The following is a 24,230-nucleotide window of genomic DNA, read 5'->3' as shown; positions in this document are numbered from 1 at the left end:
AAAACGTGCTACAAAATAGCTGTTGCACTGCTGCAGGTTACCCTGTTTAGACCCCTTGTCCCCCGAATCCTTTCCGACTGCCCTCCTCTGGAGGCAGGCTTGCTATTTTTACTCCTTTGCAGATCCAGCCACATGGCTCCCTATGTCCCTTAGACTGCATTTTGGCAGTGCCTGGCTTATCACACGTATTCCTCACATTCTCAGATGGGTTTGCTATTTGTAAACCCTTCTCCTACCAGACCCTTCAAGCCAGAAAGCTGAGGAGACTTGCAGAGCAAACGGTAAACGCACAGGAGAAAAACACAAGCAAAACACACACAAGCACATGCCAGCACCTTCTGTGATGGGCCTGAACACCATGCGTCTTTCTGAACAAGTATCCTCCTCTTACTTTAAATCTAATCTTCCTTTACTGGTCTAGGCAAGTCTCACTTTAAGAAGTCACCTCCAGCTCCAGGAGAAACATGGGAGATAGGAGAAACATTTTTTGTGGCCTACTCTGTGCCCCTTTCTGGATGCTTGAGACCGATCTCCTTTATGTTTCTGGTTTCAGCTGAAATCTTAGTTTGCCCCACATCTAGGTGGAAATAGTTTAAATTCTAAGCATATCTCTCACTTCCTTCAGTTGGCAGACAATCTTCATTTTAAGTGAAGCCTCCAAGAAATTCACATGCATACTAATTTTTGCATATGGACTTTTAATACCCCTACCCTACCTGTAAAGCAATACTTCAGCTCTGTCTTTACCTGCTGAATCTAAGCAGGCACTTTTGCTTGTAGAGGCACACGTAGCATTTTCCACTTCTTTTCTTGGTGGCCTTTTGTTCTTGAATGGTGAATTTGTTACTGAAGACTTCAAGGACAGAAAGAATGGTGACAGAAGCAAGTACTTCCACCAATTCTTAGTAGAATGGCAATAGAAAACACAGTAAGAGCGAGAATGGCAATAGGAAGAGCTGATATGAAAGTCAGACACATGATGTTGTCCATCAGTTCTCTATTTCTGCAACATTTTCTAACCTGTGGAAAAGTGGATTCTAAAGTGAAGCAAGGATCTCCAAATACTGTTCAAAAACTCTGTCATGTCTTATCACAAAACTCTTTGAGCATGTACTAGTATATATGTTTTGCTTGTGCTTTTATGTCCTTCACCTTTTCATAAGCTTTCCACAAATGATCTTTTCTTATTAAACAGTCAAAGATCTCCTCCTTGTCATACTTCCTCATCCTGCTTGTGAATGAACAATTAACATGGAATAATGGTAGGTGTTCTTTCTAGGCTTGGGACTGGATTCCTTCACAAAATAGAAGTGCAAGAAGTAAAGATGCAGCTCAGAGTAACCACTGTATCCAAGTGCTTGCACTATTTTCCAGCACCCTAATTTATATCATAAAGCTGTATGCAATGCTGCTGTATTGAAACATTCACATAATTGTATGCAATTGTACTACACATATCTGCTGTATCTGACAGACTGGATGCTGCCCTACATTCAGCACAGAGTACCTGCATGATGACACTGCAAAAGTATGAGAATATAAAATATCAGTTCTAGTTCCAAGGCTCTATAAAGCACTTGAATATCTAGAATTCTAGAAGTGTGCAACTTGTAAGTTCTTAACAGTTGTCCTCTCCCCAGACAAATCAATGTACAACCTCAAGGAAAATTTCATTTTTGAATATGACACCATCATTGCAGGAATAATGTCATATTGTTATTACTAAAAAGACTACAAGTAAAAGACATTACTGTTAAATAGGTTAGTGTCTTTCTTTCTTTTTTTTTTTAAATTTTATAAATAGTTTAGTATGCTAGTACACACAGCATAAGAAGTACTTATTATTAATTTTTCCCAATAGTCCATCATTATCATTCTGTTGTATCAGAGAAAATTAGCACCTATCACTTACATAATTTCAAGCAGCATTGTTAAGAGTGGAATTTGCATGCATGATATGGTGTATAGGCTAACACAAGTCCATTTGCTAAGTCCACGTGGTAAAATGAATGAATAAATAATTGAATGCTTAGCTCCAAATATGTAATTACTTTTAGAAAAAAAAATTAGAGCACAAGTCTGTGAAAATACATATAATAATACTCATCTACAGCTAAATACCAGAGACAAAAAATGTCCTTTCAGAAATGGAATGATATAGTTAGGTTCCTAAAATGTTTATAGAAAACTTACATAAAGGCCTGAGTTTTGAAAGTACAGGACTATTGCAATTCTTCCCCACAGGCATTAGCTTTAAATTACAACTGTTGTCCCAGCCCAGTGAAGAAAAGCCTAAGCACAGCACTTGTGCAGAGCATGCAAAAGGTTTGTAAACCTTCAAACTGCAGTTAAAATTATTCCTGTTAGAAGTTACAGCTCCATTTTTCTGATCTGTTCCCACACACAGTATCATACAGTCTCTCCCTAAGAAAGTAACAATATCTTTTTTAATATCATCCATCACCCTGCTCTGTAATAAGCAGTGCTGTTCTGACGTTGCAAGAACTGTTTGCCATATGTCTACTTCCAGCACAGCTTTCTACCCCAATACATGAGTTGCATTATTTATTTGTTGCATGTAAAGAAATGAGGGAGTGGGCTTTGCGACACTTAAGTATAAAACACTAAGTCCAGCTCTTTATTAAAATGCAACATAAACCAACTTCCAGATGAAGTAAAACGAATAGCTGGATACACATGAGAAAACTGCAGTCTAGCTCTTATGCCTGGTAATAGTCAGAATGACTGCAAATGACTGGAAATAAGTGGATATGGATTTCAGCAAGAATCAGAAAGAATTACAAGCAAATGAATTAATGCTGATAATAATTACATCTTTTTTAGGAAAAGGTATGAAACATTAAATTATACTCCACAATATTGTTTTTCTCAGAATAGTCAGCAACATCAACAACAATGACTTTTGTTAGCATCTTGCAAGAGCAGTACCAAATGTTTCAAAGAGTCCCAATTTTCTTGTAATGCAATGTTATACTGTTTTCTGCTTTGTGGGCATCAGGCTGTATTTTAAAACAATACATCTGCCTTTATATTGCAGTGGTTATTTCCATTTTGGTACTTTTTCTCCCCCTGTGACTTTAAAGTCAGCCTACATTCTAAACTTGTAAAACAAATTTCTAAAATATAACCTTCCCACATTTATTTTCTGAGGCACTTATTTAGTAGTGAACTTCTTCAGATATTCTTTACCAGGCAAGAGTCATTGAATAGTTTCAATAAACATAAAAGCCTACTGCCTAAAACAATAATTACATTATAGATTTCTGCTCTTATTACTGGTCATCTGATGTACCACTGAAGAAAATCTGTAGATGGATTTTATATATATATATATATATATATAGTTGTTTTTTTTTTTTTAATCAGAAAAAAATATCTGTCAGGAGACACAGGAGTCACTCTTGAGAGAGGCAGAATATCATTTAAACTTGACAGAGCCCTTTAGTCTTTTTCTCCCTTTTGCAACCACATATTAACTAGCTGCATGAGTCAGTTCAATAGATTCATGCAGAAGGTCGAGCTCCTCTTACAGTTAATTGGGGTAACTCTTGGCTGTTCTGCACTCACTTCATTTGGACCGAGCCATTTACTTTTCTGCTAAAAGACTACAAAGCCCATCAACAGAAAGCAAAACAATTTCACAGAGCAAAAATCCTTCAGAATCAGAGATTTTCTAGATGAGAATCAACTAATTCCAAAGCAGATCCATTTGCTTTGAAAAGCAACAGTGGAGGGAAACTCTGGAGCAAGGCAGACTTGCCCTGGGAGGTATAGGATCAGCCTAGGGAACATCTAAACAGTCAGAACACCATGGGCTGCACCCACAAGCATCAAGAGAACTGTCTGGTATCATTTATAGGTTATCTGATTATCTTTGAAAGGTCACGGCAATCAAGTGATGCTCCCAAGGACTGGAAGGACATAACCATTACTTCTTTCTTCTACATCTCCGTTTTTATGATGAGGTTGATCAAACACTGGGACAGGTTGCCCAGAATGGCTGTGGAGTATCTATCCTTAGAGATGCTAAAAACCCAGCTGGACATGAAGCTGAGCAACCTGCTCTGAGCAGGAGGGTTGGACTCGATAATCTCCAGAGGTCCCATCCAACCTCAGTGATTCTACAATTACATGATAATGCTCTCTAATCTGGACAAAATTAATCCATGCAAAATGACGCTCTTTTCATAAACCTATGCACAGTCTCTTATGGTCCTACAGGCACAAAGTGATTAAGGTGCACCTTCCATATCAAAGAAATGATATACACGACAGTAAACGAAGTGTTACACAAGGAAGCTTGAAACAAAACAACAGAACACTCGGTACAGCTTCTAAAAAGAAAAAATGTACTGTGAAACATATGCAACGTATTCAGAAAAGACCCTAAGTTAACCACATCTTACTAATGTGTCACAGTAACCTGTGCAAGCAACTTATACAGGGCAAAGATTAAACTGTAATATTAAACGATGGGATGTATGAACTGTATTAAACTGTGTGAACAAAAAAGATAAGGAAGGATTAGTCTGATGAACACTACCATAAAGTCCCTCTAATGCAAGTATCAGTATGGACTAGAGAAACTGGATTACATCTTCCCAGATTCACTTCCTTCAAACAGCTTAGCACATTTCCTAAGACCTTGAGGAAACTTGCTACTACCTAGCTGCATGTAGCTTTCCTCAGGAGGAACCACCATCACTAATACTTCTTGCACAAGACCACCATGTAAGAACCTCACTCAGGTTGCAGTTGCTGAACATGTAAGAAGTCCCAGACTTCTGAACACCACAAAACCTGAATTTTGATCACCACAATGCATTAACAGAAGTCTCTAACTACATTATATTTTATGTTTATACCATTAAGTCTCCCTCACTTGCCAGACCTCTAGCATGCCCTGTGGACAATGTGAATGATGACAGAGGATGAATCAGGACCACTAAGGCATGAGGCCTCCTGTCCTTCAAATCCATGTTTGTTTGCTAGTGGAAAAAAAAAAAAAAGTACATAAAGTATTACGGAGGTTTAAAGAAGAGACAGAGAGAGAGAGATGAGAAAAAGTCAATGCCTGAGGCAATTGAATGGTGCCCTAGAGAACTGGATTGCATCTCCTTCTTTGCTGTGGATTTATTTTGTAATAATAAGCAAGAAAATCATTAATTATATTATCCCTGAATTCATTTCCTGAATATCCAACTTGAGATCCAGAGTCTGATTTGCAGTAGTTTAAGCAATCATAGCTGCAACTAAAATCAATGTGAATTGCACTTTGGACATATTAAGTGCTATAAAATGACATGTACTTCTGCCCCTTGTGGTTCTAGATATCATAAATCAGGAACCCCAAATCAGAGGATACATCAGGACTTAATCTGTATCTTAACTCCTTGACTGTAAAACAGGGGTAATAACCACTTATCTTATCTGGTATTGCAAGGACAAATTAAACAATATTTATGAGGCGCTGGGACACTATAGTGATGAGCACCATAGAAAAGCTCTGTAAGAAATGAGCAATTAAGTCTTCTGAGCAAGGGATGAATAGCAATCAGCAGTGAAGGCACAGGACCATACATTGAGCAAGGAGAAGAATACAAACTATTGAAAAGCTGTTCATTAATTGAATGTTATCCAATCTGTTCAATAAGCAAGGCAGAAGTCTCATGGTAAGAGTTGTGTGTGATCATGTCATTAAGACTGAATTAGAAAGCATTACATGTGGTGCAGATGAATAAAGACCATGCAAGCCACTAGTATTCATTACTCTCACATTTAGTTGCAATTTTGCAACCCCCCCCCCTCGCCCCCTCCCCCCAATGTATTTTTAAGAAGAAAATTGGAAAAGAGCAAGCAGCTCAAGAACTGAGAAACCTCACCATTAGACCTCATATAGAAGCCCACACAGAGCTGCAGATAAGGGTGGTAAAGGAGAGAACAACCTCCTGGTGCCCTCGCACTCCCAACTGTGAAACAGGCAGAGAAAAGGTCTGCCCCTCAGCTCAACAACCAAAGAGCAGCAAACGCAGGTGAAATCCTTCTCTGCCCTGTGTGCACCAAACAGCCCCACCAGTTACACCTGCAGTAACCCAGCACACATGCAGCATTTATTAACGCGCACACCACAACTGCAAAAGAATACACACAAGCTGCTGGTCCAGAATTACTTCTTATAAATTCTACTTATTTTCTTTGTAACACAGACTTTAGGCTTCGGCTGCACCTACTCTGCAGACACAAGCACAGCTGCATGCAATGTACACACTAGTTCACGTACCAGCTGCTTCAATGGTTGTCCAAACCTCTGCAGCAACTCTGCAGTCAGTTCGGAGCTCCCTGTCACAGTGCCAGCAGCTCCTGGCATCCTTTCACCTGACATTTGAGGAGGCTGACTGTAAGCCTGCTTGTTTATGCTTGCTCTTCTAGTGGGGACAAGGTGCATGCAAAAGCCCCGCATCATCATCATCACCCTTGAAATGGGTGGGAATGACCTGACTGACCCACATTCCCTTTCTTATGGACTGGGGTTTGGCAAACTCAACCATGAAAGACAGGACCAAACAATTGCATTAAAAACATATTAAAACAGGTAACAGAATTGTCTCCCTTTAAATAACAAACAGCTGTGGACTTCAAAGCTGACCATGTGTCATTGTCATTTCTAAAAAACTGACAAAGCTGCCTCAGACTAGGTCTACACTTCAAACCTAGCAGAGGCAGTTCCAACCTTCAACAGCCTAAAACTGTGCTATAAAAAAAAAAAAGGCTGAAATGCTGGCTTCTTTTAAGGCAATGGGAGATTTGCCATTACCTTTTCCCACTCTATTTATATCCAAGATGCTAGCAGATGCCTTGTTCCCTCTGTCTATACCAGACAGATCTGTATGTACATTTTATTTCACTTTTTTTTTTTTTGGTCTGGAAATTGTTTTCCCACCCTCTTATTTAAAATGAGATTAGTAGATACAAAAAGATGCTTTGTTTCTGGCTTTATGCATTTTTATATTTATCTTGAAGTTTTACTTGTTTAGAATTTCTTTCAGCCACAACATTGCCAAATTTCTTATTTCTAACATTGTTTTGTTGAAGGTAGCTTGCAGGATCCCCTTTTGGCTCTTAACTACTTCACCTGGAAGAGCTTGTTCAGGCTCTAAAAAATTTCTGAACCTCAAGGGTTGCAGAAGAGAAGTGCTATTTGCTATAAAAGTGTGAATTATAACATTGCTTCGATAGACTGCCAAGGCAGGTAGATAACACCATTTTATAAAGTGGTATCTCTTCAGAAGCAGTACCATAGCTGTAAGGAGCTAAAATATCTGACTGTTTTATGGTATTTGATATGCTTTATGCTGTTTGATATCAAGAATCTTGTACATGTATTTACAGCCTATTGCAAACCCCAATTTCAATGGTAGTCCACGCTTTCTGTTACCCGTTTACAGTCATATTGTACTTGAGGTTGCATGAACCAGCAGTACAGTGTCAAATAACAGTGTCAGGCTAATCATAGAAGATTTCTCAATAGCCAGGCTCTCACTTGAGGGAATTATCAGCAAATAAAACCAAGCATGAGGCCACTTGACATCATCTACAGGTACCTGCAGAGGCTTAGCTGGATGGCACAGAACTATCTCAAAAGGACTTCACTCTTTTGAGCTTGTTTGCGAACTCAAAATGAAAAACGTTATCTCAGGAGACAGACGTTCACCTGATACTACAACGAGAAAGCAGCTCTGCCTTACACAGGATCTGAGCACTTTACATCAGCTTTTAAAAACTGGAGTCCTGTACCCCTGTTAGTATCTGAGTATCCAACACCATTACAAGTGGAATATCCTACAATATATTAGTTGGTTCACCCTTTCCTTTGCTACTCCAATTACTTTCATTTCTGCAGTCAGATCAACTCTCCAGCCTTAGCAGGACACAATGGCAACTAGAAGAGACCTCTCTGGCTTATCCTTACTACCAAAGGTCACATTATACAACAGGTACATCTCTTACACTCCATTTCAAAGCAGGCACTTAAATCCTACCACCTCCCTTTAGTAGAACGTCCCTAAATGTCCCTCTTTTTGACAGTTTGCAGCACTCGAAAATACCAAACTAGTTAATGTCAGTTTTACCCATTTGCTGTTATTTCAGTACAGTTCTTAGTTCAAAATAAATTCTTCTCCCTCTCAGTTGTCTATTCCTCCACTGTGAAATATTTATAGACAGCAATCATGTCCCAACCCAGACTCTTTTTGGGTAAGCTAAAAAAAGCTAAAAGCATTTAGTCACCTGACATAAAATAAATTTTTATTCCTCAGATCATTTCAGAAGCTCTCCTAATGTGTTTATCTGACTCTGAATCAAACTAACACACTGGTGACCAGAGGCATACAAAATACTCCATCATTTATACCATGACAGCGAATATTACAAAATGTGGATTTTGTATAAATATACTACACAAATGGCTCAGCCATCTTGGGACTACTGTTTAAAAGACAAAATTTCCAAGCAGTACTCTATCTACCTTCCCTATATGACCTACAGAAAAAAAAACAAACAAACATTTTCTTGTTAAAGAAAAGGAAGCTGAAGTATTCAAGAAGGCACTAAGCTAATGGCTATGACATTTGATCTTCTATTAGCCAAAATATTTCTGGTTACCTTAAGCCACCACGCCTTCACAGGGCCATCCCACTTACAAAGATTCTGATCTATAATGATGGTACTCTGTGATGTGTTAAATAAATAAATACAAATTACTGCAACTCAGATCTTTGTTATATCATAAGAATGCCAAAATTACCCCTCTCTAATAAAGACACAGAAAGTAAGTGCTTGAAAGACTGCATGATGCTTGGATTTGTGATGATGGAAGACCATTACCTAAGATGAACCAATCTTGCCACTGCATACATTTTCTGTTTACTGCAGACTGTGCCTGTGCAGGCTGGCTATAACATACTGACTATGGTATTTTATAGCTGAAACAGTCTAGAAATTAGTATTCATAAAACAAAGAACAAAAAACAAATGAAAAAGTGCAGGAGCAGAAAAGTTGCACTCAGACCTCCTAGCACTGTGTGTGCGTTTTTCAGCGTTAGACAGCAGCCAATATTTAAATTCTCATCCTTGTCCTTGTCTCTCCCTCTCTACAGGTAAAAGAGTTTTTGGAAAAGAGTGTGTGCAGAGTTTTAGCTGTCTGTTGTAAAAACATTTTTTCAAAGCATTTTTCCAGCCACTAACCATCTTGTGGTTCTTTGTGGCACTGCAGCTGCTGACCTTATTCTTTGTTTTAAAACCAGGATGCTGTACCACCGCGATGGTCCCCAAACCTCTTCCTTCCTTCCTGAAATGCTACCAGAATATGTTTGCTGTATTGGCATTACACTCCCCATTCAACACATCCCCAGTATTTATCCTTCAGCTTCAATCAGTTTGTCATGCAAGGGCACTTACCCAGAGAGTCACAACGAAATCTCTTCCTCCCATTCCACCCCTCCCCACCTTTCAAATATTCAGTTATATGTTCTATCCTTAATTAATCCTTCTTAATTTTTGTGTGTGTGTGTGTCATACTTCTCTCTGCTTGCTTTTTTTCCCCTTTTTGGGGTCCCAATGCAAATATTTCTAGCTCTTTCCTTCTACCAACCTCTTAAACTCTGAGCTCTTACTTACTAAAGTCAACCATGGGAACAGGAAATCAGACTGCATTTTACTGAGCAATACCGCCTGCCAGAGTGAAAAATAGCAAGAGTCCTTTTCATGTCTCTGAGAGCACGGAAGGCTGGAGGCAGCTTCAAACCTATGATGACTTAATTATTTAAATTTTATTTTACACCTATTAACCATAGCATATCAAGTAGAGTAGCAGCTGCTACATGAATTTGACCAGCTCACTTGCCCTCAGCAGATCACCCATCTGCTTGCTCTGCACCTAATAGTTCTGTTTGATAGGTTGTAAAACAGATTCTTGCAATAGGTCAGGAACAGAGTCAACTTCAAATCCCACTTAGAAATCTCTGCGAAAACATATGGACATCTATACTGAGTGATGTTGAATTTAGAGAGGTCACTGACCTTATGAAAGTGGATAAAAGGAAAATTGTAGCCTGTGACGGAAAAACACTGACTCCATTACAGTGAATGAACAGAAGAGTGGAGAGTGAAGAACTGTATGTATAATTAATTCTAGGGACACAGACGTATAAAATCCATGGATGTACTGCAAAATGGTGGGGAAAATGCCTTTCTATAATGTATCAAATTCAGCTTCTGCAGCAAAAAAATACTGCTTCTTCATATTATCAATAAGATAGCCTCTCCTGTTCAGCAGTAATATTTTATAATACTAACTAAATTAAGCAAATTATTCAAGAGCTACATATTCTAGCATTTAAATTTTCATACCTTGATTTTTTTCTGCCTCAATTCAAATGAAAAATTTTTGGAGACACACACAGAGACTTTAGTTTCTCTGTATTTTCTAGCTGGAGGTGTAGAGCTCTGGGAAGTTCTTTCATGTACAGTGCATGGGAAAGCCAAGGGAAGATTACCTTTTTCTGAAAAAACATATTACGCATAACCTATCACTTTTCCCCTTGTGTGGCCTTCTGGAAACAGAGACTATAGAGTATTTCCAAAAAAAAAAAAGACTATCCCTGGGATATCACACATCTGGCCCACTGCTAAATGGCTGCACAGTGCCTTGCTTGCCAAAAAAATGGATCTACCACTGAATTTTCAGGCTGGCGACAGCCTGCAATCCTTCGTGCTAAGATGAGTCTGTGGAAGGCTGTTGGATCACTTCGGTTGTGGCAGTAAGACCAGCCTCAGTGCGTGGTACAGCAGACTCAGAGCTACCCCAGCTGACCGGTGGGCTGCACCCTTCATCCTGCGGCCCCAGCTGTTTTGTTCCTGTGTTTTCAAAGCAGCCGGGCACAAAGGGAGATGAAGAATGCCGCTTCTTTTCCCTCACCTCAGCTTTGAGGCAATCTTAGCTCCCACAGCTGTGCAGAGTCTTTACGGATTGCTGCACACGACATTTCATCCCCTCTGGGGTTTCTTAGGAGGGTTTCTTAGTCGCTAGGCTGCTCGCTGAGGTGCACAGCCCAGTCACTGTAGTCAGTAAGCTTTTAAGTAAGGTGTTAACAGATTGGAATTTGAAAAATTTCCTTCAGCCAATTTTCCCTCTACTTTAAATAGGCAAATAATAAATGATCAGGTGAAAAATAAATGGAAGCCTAGAAACTTCTGTTGCTGTGACTACGTTTCTACCTCAAATATGGCAAGAGATCTACACATTTCTGACCTAAAATAGCAGAACTATGTCTAAGGCAAACCCTCTAGACAACAAAATCTGAAAATGACTGAAGATCACATCTTTCTATTCAAAAAAGTAAGGACAAGCTTCCCTATAACTAATAGGATGTAATTTGTTAATTCTTCCATTTTAAGTAGCCAAAAGTCTCTCAGCAAATATGCAAAATAACTGGATGACAGTCATTTTTGCTGTTGGCTTTATCACCATTTGGAGATGAAAAATGCCTTCCTTTTTTCTTACATTCAAGCCAAACGAAGAATGAAAGATTAACTTTAGCAACTTAAGAAGTGATATAATTTTGATTTAGGACAGATTACCTCATACTTGTCTGGAACTTGAACAAATGAAGACTGAAAATGCAAAGCATACGCAAGAACAGCTGTGATTTCTGACTTCATGCCTTTTACTTTCCTTAGAGAAAGCTGGTTCAGTGGAAAATTAGAAGAGAAGACTGGCCAGGTGCTTGCTTTAGGTTCCCTCACAGTACAGTACATATTCAGCATATGACTCTGTTAATGAACATAAATCCAAGTTTAAATAACTCTATGATTGGCCCTATCTTCAATTTAGAAGATCATACAGTATAGTTATCCCATATGAACATGTATCATAAGTACAAGTCTCAACCTTTACAGCAACAATTTATCAACATTTTTATTAGGGTTAAGGTGTTTTAGTGTTTGCAAGGCAGATCAAATTTATTTTAATAACACAATCACATTTCTTCATACCAGTCCAGAGTCCTGTTCATCAAGTAAGCCAGCAAAAAGTTCATGCTACTTGATACCAAAATTTTGCTCTTTGATAGTTTATATCCCCATAATGAATTGAACCTGAAATTACTTTGGAACTTTCAGCAAAGAAGCCATTTTAGTATTTTTTTGGTCTATAGCTCTCCCTCTTTTTAATTCATTGCACTTTTCCTGTAAGTACCCCAAAATAAGATCGACTGGGAACCTGACTACCAGACATAACTGGAAATGTGAGCTTCAGCCTCTTTGTTGCTGTGGACTTCGTTTTAAATTTCAAGGCTTTTTTTTTTCCTATTACAGTGCCTCTGTTTTATAGTTTTTCTTAGCAGCACAAACCAATTGGCACTCAAAAGCTGTTCAAGGTGGGCTCACAACACTTCAGCAATTCCAGCTGATAACATAAGAGCTGGATGGTGTGCCACATTCCCTTTCTCCAAATCTTCCTCCTCCCTGCTTCCATACTTTTTGACACATTTTGTCTCCCTGCCAGCTCTTTCACCTGAACACCAATTGGTCTCTCCCATGATTTCCACCCCACTACATCTTTTGAAGGACTATAAGTATGTAACTCTGTAATCTAAACTAAGTAAAACTTTTGTTTATTCATTATAATCTAACAAACAAAAAGCCTCTTCCCTTTCAAGGAAAGAGTTACTCTGTTCAAAGAGAGCAAAAACTGAAACAGAGGAGGTTCAGCTTCTGAACTTTTTCTTGCATGGGTGACACAGCACTGGCAGAGGTTGCCCAGACTCCCTTCTCAGAGATCTTCAAAAGCCACCTGGACACAGTCCTGGGCAACCTGCTCTAGGTGGCCCCTGCGGGAGCAGAGGGATTGGACCAGATGACGTTGAGAGGTCTCTCTTCCAACCTCAGCCATTCTATGATTCTGTGAAAAATGCACCAGCCTTAGATACCATTTTTAATAAGATTTGGAGGTAGAGATCATTTCTGGAAGAATACAATTCCTCATGCCACTTTCTACTGAAAAATGTTCAGTAGACCAAATAATAAATATGCATGCCTGTGTGTGCATGCATGTGTGGACATAAAATGTGTAAAATAACTGGAAAAATATTCCTAATTTTTTAAAAAGTCAATACACAGGATTACAGGGAAAGGGTGAATCAAAGTTGAGGAATCTCTTCTATTCTTTTACTATAATCTTTTAGGGAGGGAACAATTCATTTTTACTCAAATAAATAAGCCACAGTATTTATAAATATCCCAGAAAATTGCATCTATTTCTATGTTCACAGAGGAAGTATTACTGTTTCTTGGTAATAAAGGCAAGGATGCAGGCACTTAAGGAAAGAACATAGCTGTAGCTCAGAGCTCAGACAAGTATGCCCAAGATCTACACTTAAGGTAGTGCTTCCACTTTGATTTATACCATGCACCGAATTACCATACTTTTAAAAACATCTTCATGAACTTTTGGTACACCACAGTAATTGTTACAAACATTCCAATTAAAATAGGAAACCTCAAGATGAGTGGTTTTATTGGCTGTGCACCCAACTGAAGAATTTAGGATGACTTTAACAAATATTTGTTCTGTTACAAACCTACCTGCACAAATTTTTATTTGTGTTGATAGTTTCAGGATGTTTACAGCTAAAATGTATATTCTGTTTTTGCTATGACCTCTTCTGACTAATACGCTACAACATACTTCTATGCACTTTTATATAAACATAGAAAGTACGAGACAAATTTGTAGTGATGCTACCAGTAACGTTGTTATGCAAACAAGAGCTCACAGTCATGTGCTTACCAAGCAGAAGTCCAGACAGCGTTCAGATACCACATGTAAGAACCCATATGGAAATATAATAATTCTAAAAATATATTCTAAAAATATATTTTATGGGAATTTAAATCTCCCATCTCCAGTCTTCAATGAAGACAAGTTTGTTCTGTCTTTTGTTTTTTTTGAGCTTTTTTTTTGTTTAACTTGTAAACTTTCAATAATTACTGATAACTACATTTAAAAAATGTGTTTTTATGTCTGATTACAGAGTAATCCTTTCCTAATAACCTTGGCTTCTTAGGCTTGGAAATGCAGTCTCACTGCTTTGTTAAATCCTAATGGCAATCCCCCATAATTTTTCATAAATGTCTAAAATAGGATAGGGAGGATAGGGATATCCATCAAAATATGTCGGAAAGGACACTGCCACCACAATAAAAAATGCCTTCACAATTCAAATTTCACAAACTTAGACCTGGATATGCAAATGTCCATCCATGATGTGGCATGGAAGCACACAGAGGAAATCATTTAGTGAAACTACATCAAGTTTTCCAGTTCAAGTGCTACATTAAGGAACTAAAACTTCAAACAAGAAGTTAGAGAATGAAGACTTCAAGGTCAGCTACTGCACAACAGTAAGAGAAAATGCTTTCAGAAGGGGGGGATGTCTTTTCCATGTCCTTATAACTTTGGGAAGTTTATTTCAATCAAATTGACACCTTTTGATAATAGATGGAGAAACAGATTGATAGAGAGGCATTACATGAGGTCTTGACTTCAATGACGCACAAGCTCTCAAGGTCAACTTAACAGTGAGCTATATCCTCAAAGCCACCAACAGCAGATTCAGTGACAACAGAAGTAATTAATCACATGATACACTGCCTCACTCTTCTCAGCACAAGCTGGACACCATACTGAGAGTTTATTTTCTTCCTTCTAGGTTTTTCTTCATCAAAATAAATCAGTAATTAAAAACAGCTTGTTTCATCAGTGGTTATAAGAACATCTACTATCAGTAATGATTTCAAAAAAACCTATGCAGTATTTATGTCCTTTGCATGCCATGAAGTCTTAACCAGGTACTAAAAACTTGATTTCTATCACTTGAAGAAATTGCTTACAAATTCTTTAAAGCTCTTACATATCCTAACAACCCAAGCCTACCAGAAATCCTGCAGCACTCTGAGTAATACCAACTTCTTGCTATTAAGGTGCCCAGGAAAGACAAGCTACACCATAAATAACATAAAACAGGGAGAGGCCAGCTAAATACTTCTGTGATGACAAAGCTCTCAAAATATAGACTGCATGAAAAGTCCTAGTCCTTAATGAAGGAAATGACCATTGCAATGTCTAAGAAACGCACAATGATCAATTTGTGCACCCTCATCAATCTACCACAGTACTGTAAAGCTGCTTACTTCTCTTTTGCTGAAAGATAAAACATGATGCACTACTGAGTCCAAAGACCTGGAGGTACCCGAAGGTAGACAACTGACCTGAGTTGTACTGTCATATAAGGATGTCAAAATGATGAGACAATCCTATTCATCCTCCAGTACAGGAGACGCAGAAGTATGTTTACATCAATTGTGTTCATGTATAATAGAAATTACAAAAAGCCACTCGGAGAACTGGAGGAGCTAAAGCTACAGCAGTAGCATAAAGTAAAACAATGCATTCTTTAAAAAATGGTGCAAAAAGGAAAAACATGCTGGCATATTCTACTTAGATTATATCACATGTAATTGGAGTCCATTCAACATTTTTTCTCAGATTAACACAGAAATTTATCAACAGCAGAAAACACATAGGAAAAACACGTGTGTATATATATATACATGTATTTCTATATAAAATTAACTGATGACATTTTACCTTGACTTTTTTTGCTGATGTTTTTTTATTTTGCTTTCTTACCTTCTACTGCTCTCTTGAAGAAAACTTTACAGCTGCCACATGTAACTACCCCATAATGACACCCAGATGCTTCATCTCCGCACACCAAACACACTTTGGAAGGTCTCGAAGAACCAGTTGATACACTTCTCAATGAAGAGCTGGAGCAAAAAAAGAAAAAAGAAAACAACAAACTAAACGAAACAGTTATGAATATTTTAAATCACACTGGCCACAATGCAAAGTTCAATTAAGAATTTATAACAGGTATATTTCTCAAGGCACCTAACAATTAGAAAACCACAACTCTTTCTTTCAGTGCCTGATTGAATACATGAGTTGCTTTAATTAGTAGATGAAATATTTTTATTGTCTGTTTTAAAACACCCATAATACATCAATGTTAATGTGAGAAGTTACCACAAGGGCAGTGGAATTTATTGGTAGCAGATGACTAAAACTGAAAATAAACAAACAAACCACTCTGGCAGTGCCCAGATAACTATAAATTTTCTTTCTGTTTGTTTGTCTCAAGCTCTTATAGCTAAGGTACACCTGTAATAAAACCAGTAAGACCATTTTATGAAGGAGCACAGCAAAATGGTATGCCCTTGCCTGCTCACGTTCCTGCTTACCACTACATTGGCCCTTGAGCCGCTTATATTTCTGTAATTGAACAGCTTACTTCCAAAGTTGTTCTGAAGCCTTTTTATATTCTGCAAGTGTAAAATATCCTTCTATTTTACTGTAGGTTCCAGGAAAGCAGCCCTGGAGGTTTAGAAAGCATTCTGAAGTTTTGCAGACCAATGCATCTTGCAAACCCAGCTTTAACCATCTACCACATGCTTAAAACATGGGGCATTTTTGTTGTTGGGTTTTTCTCAACTGTGACTCTCTGAAAATATCTTTAGTTAGTATTTTCCACTGGCAGCCCTAAAATACAGTGCTCTTCAAAACACAACTCAAATTTCATGATGCATTCTCCTCCCTCCTTTCTTCCCTGGGGAACTGGAAATGCCACCCTAACATAATCGGCACGCTCAGAGAAACGTGCCAGATACCGGAGGAGATGAGAGCTTTGGATCCCTCCCACACCTCCGAAGGGCTGGGGAGAATCTTCCCTTCGATACCGTCTCTCTTCTCCAGGTAAACATGACCTCTTGCATTTCTTCACACGTTATCTCCCTGAAGCCTGTCAAGCAACTACAAAAACAACCCTGGAAAATTTTACACTGGTGGTGAAACAATCTGATCATTCAAATTGCAGATCATGGGCTGTTTGTTGGTCAGCCATTGGGAAACAAAGTTCACAGGTAGTCTGAATTCAAATTTAAGATAACCAGCTCGCTTAAGAAATTCCAAGGATGCACCCTTTGCCTTTTTTCACTTTGTATCTTCCTTTAAAGAGCTATGCAGTGGCCAAACGATTTATCCAGGGGCACAGCAGGAATGTCACTCCAGATCAAGGACCCCAAGTCTTCTGGCCTGCAGCTTTACATTAACATCCAAACCAAACAGCTTTTCAAATGACACTGTACAGATGCTAATCAAAATGTTCCAAATAGTATTTCTTGTCTGCTTGCTAGTCTGTTAGGTTTACTAGTTTTATTCCTTGTGCTATTTATACTTTCATTACATAACTCAACACTACTTGATAATTGCTAGGTGATGGCATTAGCTCATCTGCCAGAGAGATAAAGGAAAACCTCACCAGATCCACGTTACAGAAAGTTCTGTTTGCTCAAGTCCCAGGCAGATCTATGCACACAGGATGAACATAGCTGGAAGGAAAGGCAGGTACTTCAGGATTTACCAAGACTGTGCTGTTATTCAACTCTGAATTTCAGCTCTGCATTTTGATTTGTTTAGGCAATGAATAGGACTCGGGTAGAAACTCCTTTCTCCCTCTAGCACGGTGCATGAAAAAAATCAAGCCTTTCATTAAACAGAATTCTTCAGGAGGTGTCTGCTTTTGAGAGAAAATGTCAATAACCTGGAAAACTACCTCGTTGAAAATTCATTTTTCGCTCTTTCACTGCAACTGCGGTATTTTGTCTGAAAAAGGAAACATTTCAATTCTGACATACCACCAAAATATCTCAGGGCATTTGTAATTTTGCACGTTCGCATTTCTTCATAGGACTAGCAAAAATTTTCCAACCATATGACTACTGTGTTGTATAGTCCTACTACCCTGGACAAGGTCATGGTATTTTTGTTTTAATATCTAAAAAAGGTAATTCTGTTAGAGAGCTCTTATTGTGCAGAAACAGAGGATCCCAGAGTATCACAGCAGTGTGTTTATACATGCACACATGACTGTATACACATACATATACGTGTCTTCTTTTCAGTTGAAAATAAATTGTCATGTAGGATTTGCAGAAGGTAGGAGAGGCTTTTTTTTTTTTTAAGATATGAGCTGCCCCTTAAAATTCCACTTACACAGAATTAGTGGGTTTAAAAAAAAAAAGCCAGTAGACACACTGAGACACCATTTGATCCATGACTATTATTAAATGCCTACCTAAGACATTATCTATAGAATATTTTATACAGTGCTTATCTAGACAAAGGGGTTGAATATAGCCGAAAGGTGAAGGTACAGCTTGAATGCAAAGCATGTATTCAGCTATTCAGCCACAGCACCACAGGTGGAAACTTAACATTCTGGAATAAAATTTAATTAATTCCCATACATCCTTTTAATCAGTTTAAAAGTGGAATAGGTTAAAACACAAATGAGGTATTTTCATTCTTAATAGGAGTATCCAACATGGAGCAATTCTCAAATACTCCACTACAAAGGAACGTTGATATTAGCTGTCAGAACTCAAATTTCCTCCAATTTGTGCCAGCTTAAGCTATGATTGCCTTCTAATGCACAAGATTTTGCTTGTTTGGTTTTAAGATGCCTTATGTTCTCTTTCATCCACGCTACACCAAAATATTTCCTAATTTAAAATGCTGTTACATTATCTCATACAGGAGCTACAGTGGTGTTTGTACACACCTGAAAATAATAAAATACTGACTTCTGAAAATATGCTCAAATCATATTGCTAAACCTCAAATTAAATCATTCTCTCCATGGAAGCTATTTTTTTCTCAACAAAGTATGCATGGATGGTTACACCTTTTCCTCATGAAGCTCTTACATTCACACTGTCATTCCTTTCTTAGAAACTTGACCACAGTGAATAAGATTTGCATCAAGACCTGACTGGTGAGCAAATTCTCTCTCTGCCATCAATTCAAGGCCAGATATCCAGCTTTTATGACACTAACACACTTGATTTATTCTTTACTTTTATTACATGAATTACTTAATTAATCAGGATAGCTGTATATCTTTTCATTTGTATAGGGAGAAACACTAGACTAAAATAACCCCCTGCTTTGAAAATGCTTTTCACGTATACTCTGAGTTAAATATTTCCCTTTTCATTATTTTCTGCACTGAAACATCCCATAAGTTTCTATTAAGTAATGCTAACATAAATGAAATTTGGGAAAAGTTACTGGTAGGTAATGCTTAATAAATAAAAACTAAATGTTGATTATAACAGATATATGCATCAATATAAATCATTTTGGCTTTACTACTTTTTTTTTTTTTTTAAGCTCAATTTGAGTCTTAGCTCCAGATGAAAATCTTAGTTACAACGATCCAGACCATTTTGGAAATCCATCATTCTCTCTTTTGAAAATCCGACCAAGAACTGATACTATAAACGAAGACTGGGAACTTTACAACTGACTCCCTGGACAACAATTAGCCTAGTGCCAAAAGTCTATTGGAATGACACCCTAAACCTAATGACACCTACGGGCCACAGCAGGATTGAGGCTTTTAATACTTGGAGCAAGTGAAAATGCTGCTTTTATACATTTGCATGAGTCCAAACTAGATACTAACACATATTGCTCTGCTAGTCACAGTTTTTTAAGCTTTCAGATAGTGGGCTACTGTTGACCTGGATTTCTTTCTGGTAGCCAGCAATCTATTTTTAATACAAAATGAAAACACAAGAACGATGAGATGAGATGCCACATTGCTGGCTACTCATCCTTGCTTTTAGAAGTCAGTGGTTTCCATAGTCTGATTAGGGGTTATTACTTTCATGCTGCTGTCACATTTCCAACGTGAAGAAGAATCAACCAAACAAAAAAAAACCCTACACAGCAGGATGCAGAGAAGAGATCTAACACAGCATACATATTTTATCACAACAATTTTACAGCCAAGGGCAGCATGGATCAGTTTAACAATGCCAAATGTATCTTCTAAATGATTTGTAAAATGGTCCCTTAGATGGCTCTGGTAACATTTGTCACGTTGTAGGGTATGTGATTAGGAATAAGCCTGATTTATTATCCTTAACAGTGCAAATGCTGGCAGTTAAATACTGACCTTGACTGGCCATTGCCATCAAGCTTATTTGTGTCTTTGCAAGTTGGCTTTAGGAATAGTTATATGGAGAATTAATTAGAACTAACAGATTTTGTAAAGAAGAGTCAATAAAACCACAGATAATCCAGCATTTTAAGAGCTGATTATATAGGTTATGATGCTTTTCAAACCAGATGTCATACAGGAGCATAGTTTAACCAAACGCCACCTTTGTGATGATAAAATGAAGTACTCCAAAGAAGCACAAGCCACAAAATGAATCCCAGACAAAAGTTTATGCTACCCTGTAGAGTATCTTTTTCTCCTTCCAAATATTCCTCTCAACCTTTCCTGGTCTCTACAGCTAACATTGCATTCCTAAGTGCTTGCTTTGACTCGTTGCTCCTCTGCTCAGCTCTCCTAGCCTCTTTGTTTCTGTAGCTCATCGTTCGCTCAGTCACCACAGCATGAGCACCTTCTCTTCCCATTCCCTCTGCTATTTTTGCGTGTGGTCACACAGACACAGTAATTTCATTGCCCAAGATAATTCCGGTAGTGATTTAGGAAATGTTAAGCTGGTCAAAAGTTGTCCACGAGATTACTTGACCACCACACAAAGATGTTGACCACAACCTCCACCAGTGGCATGTACCATTCCCCGGATTTTGCTCTGCACCGTTTTGTCAATACTGAGGTTTTACCAATGTATGTTCTGCCTCGTGCAGCCTGATTTTCTTAAAAAGTTTCACTACAGGAATGTACCTTGGTTCTCTGCTGTAAGTACTCGCATAAAGCAGATTAGCAGACTGGAAAATGGTATTTCTTAAAATGTCAGACTACATAAACCAATCTTCTTGTCAGCAGACCAAGAAAGCATAGAGAAGTGAAAAGGTAGAGAGATGAAACAATGAGATTTTAGGAGGAGAAGGCAGTCACGTGGGACCTCGTGAATGTGGAGCTGAAGAAGGAACGCTGAAACCAAACCACCCCTAAGCCTCAGACCAACATTTACCCTCTACCTTTTGGCAGAGGCACACAAACTGCCAAATAACCTAGCTGCACATTCTGCTGAGTTTCTTGGGGCATTATCTTGCTCCTATGAAGATGAAGATAGACATTACAGAAGTTGTTATGTTTCCTTGGATAAAACAACAGGACCCATATGGCCACTACCAACCCTTATACCTTTATACCGACGCTTATACCTCTAAAAAAAGGTGAAGTATTTTTCTTTTAAGCCCTAGCCTTAAAAGAAAACAATGTCCTTTGAAGTCTCAGAAATCTCAAACAAGATGTAGATATTTTAGGGCAGGTAACTGTATTTTAGTGTGTATTAGGGATGATAGGCACCAAGCATAACATCTGAGGCAGTGCATGCTTGCTCTGACATCTGGAGTAATGTTTCAGACCAGAAGTAATATGAGCAGCTAGGGAAAGACATTTTTTTAAAATGTCTTCTCTTTACTAGGGTAACAAAGATAACAAAAACATTTTTCCATTCAAGTGAAATATTCAGGAAATTCAATTAAGTAAGAACAACAACCTGTAAAAACTAGTATCTGCTTGGCCTATAAATCAATTATTTTTGAAACCTCCTGGAATTCAGAATCTCAAAGCTCTTACACGGATTACCATTTATTCACATTTGTTTGTTTTGTTTTCGCTAATGATGAAGAACTCATGCTATCCACTACTGCTTACCGCAATTTAAAAAAAGGGATCAGTATCTCACCAAAATAAATGCGTTTTGCCACCTATGACTTGGAAGATGTATTTTTAAGAAACTTAAAAAGAACAGAAAACAAACAAAAACCCCAACAGCATCAGATAAATGCAGTAGCTGTTAAGCTACATTTAATTTAGCAGTTCATGTCAATCTCTTTTTCTAACACAGACACACTCTGTTCCAATAGAAGAAATTTTCAATTGTTTTAACTTCAAATACTGCAACTCTAATACAAGGTATAGATTAAAAAAATAATCCAATATTTATACTTTTTTCCTCGTAAATGCTTAGTATGATGAAAGAGGTATCAGAGAGGAAAGCACATACAGTTAAGAGAAAGCTATGAGATCACAGGGTTTCTTCCCTCAGCAGCTCCAGCCTTCCCATCAAGTTACTTTATTTAGCAGTGCCTAGGGGTCAGAGATGACACTTTCCTACCTGGATCTTAATTATGCTAAAAAGTAAACTCTGATGTACAGTGATAACAGAAAAGGCTCCAACCTTTCTCCTAAGCTTGCAAATCTAGGAGTCACTCATGATTAAAAAAAAAATAATAAAAAAAATGAATTACAATATTTATTCTGCAGATAGAAGCTGATGGTTTCTCTTGTACTGTAGCCACCAGTGAATAGGTTCCTGTATTTAGCTTAACCTTAAGGCATATGTTGATTTTACAAAATGAAGCAAGTGTAGTAAGGCCCTTCAATTTCCATTTCTCTCAGTGGATGCTGACAGGACCCAGCACTTTCCCCAATCCAGCTGTAAGCCTTTGACTTTTCCTCGACCTTCTCCTCTGAGATCTTTTGGTAGCAGCTACAGTCAGCTATCCAATTTTTACCTTAATCTGTTGACTACAGAAAAACATAAACTTAAGCATAAATAAAAGTGTGTTCTGGTGGACTGAAACCGAGCAGCGCTTATCTCCTAAGGAAATAAATCTGCTTTTTGCCCACTGATCCAGTGATCAGAGCCATGTAATGTCCTCCACGTAGTCTTCTGAAAGGCACTTCTGCTCTAACTACTGTCACAATGTAACAAGATCTAATGCCCCAAGGGAAATAAAACTCACTCGTTCTGCAGTTTTTCTGTACGTAAATATAGTTTTCTGTTGAAAAGGAATGGCTGACCTAGGTAGGGAGTTTACTTTTAGAAGCAAATCTCCACCTTTGGAAGCTGCAGACCAACATCAAGCAGCACGCTTGCTCTAACTTTTAATATTTGGTCCACTTATAGAATTAGTGCAGTTTAAATGCATGCAGTGTTCGTTTTTGTTCTGTTCATTATAAATTGCAATGCATTGTATAGCAAGATAAGGCAGGAACGGTTTATCTGGCAAATGATCTAGTTAATTATTGAAAGTTGGGGGGGGCATTTAACCCTCTCTTTTCCTGTACCTGCTCACCTGTCATGATCAAAGGGAATGAAACAGCTTTGAAAATCCCATTTCTTATAGCACCATCTCATCTTCTGCCACTGAAAAATATTTCAACTAATTAAGCATCCTGATCACTCCTGTAGGAGAGCGCAGTCGTGTTTACTTGGTAAGGCTCTGCTGCCTTCTTGGTCAGCAATACTTTGTAAACTGCATAAAATGCAATGATTCAAGTGAATTTCTCCTGCTGATGCTGGCACCAGTGGGAAATCATTGCCATAAGGAACTACATGCAAGACAAGACTGCATGACAACTTTGCTCTGTTGCTGAGGACTCTTAAGACAAAGAAAAATTGAACAAACAAGAAGGAAGGAAAATATACCTAGAGGCCAGGGATGCAGGGTGATGCTCCCAGTAATAAGAACACCCTTTAATAAGAAGTCTCCCCTTTTCAAAATAAAGCTCACTACTTCTTTCACATTCTTCCTTCAGAGTCTAACCAAGCAATTCTCACAAATACCTTCCTTTGCTTGAAAACCTTATTACATGAAACCCTTATGGCAGCAACCTGAAATGGCATTAAAGACCAGAGTATTGACCATTTTCACCCTGAAGAAGTGTCATTCTGTTGTCAAGTCAGAAATCTGACCGGTTCATCTGCCACCACACCCTTGGGCTTGGCACCTTAAGTCCTAAAAGAATACAAGTCCGAAGAATTTTATCAACAGTACTAACTTAAAACAGAAGCAGCTTGGTCCAATCACACTTACTCGCCTATTAGAAACAACGTGCTTTATCTGCCGAGTGCATGATATGCGTACAGAAAAAGCAACCGTGCCATTTATGCCCTAACCAGGCAATATAAAAAGTTTACAAGAGTTCTGTATTCAAATAAAAGAGAAAAATTAATACTTCAGAATAGCAAAAAGTGAGCCGAACTGCCATCCCAGTCTAACAGGGATTAAAATACCACAATAGAAAAACCTCCAG

The 24,230-nt window shown here is 38.2% G+C and overlaps 1 protein-coding gene across 3 annotated transcripts in view; it reads right to left on the bottom strand.

The window, feature by feature from the left end:
- Positions 1-24,230, bottom strand: part of NR3C2 (nuclear receptor subfamily 3 group C member 2) — a 201,872-nt gene that overhangs the window by 75,675 nt on the left and 101,967 nt on the right. For all 3 annotated transcript variants that reach the window (XM_040554765.1, XM_040554766.1, XM_040554764.1), the window contains one exon: positions 15,770-15,909. In XM_040554765.1, the coding sequence (XP_040410699.1) occupies positions 15,770-15,909 (140 nt within the window). The remainder of the gene's footprint in view (positions 1-15,769; positions 15,910-24,230) is intronic.

Source organism: Cygnus olor, chromosome 4 (genome assembly GCF_009769625.2).
Source record: "Cygnus olor isolate bCygOlo1 chromosome 4, bCygOlo1.pri.v2, whole genome shotgun sequence".
Taxonomy (NCBI): domain Eukaryota; kingdom Metazoa; phylum Chordata; class Aves; order Anseriformes; family Anatidae; genus Cygnus; species Cygnus olor.
This window is presented reverse-complemented; position numbering and strand designations above follow the sequence as displayed.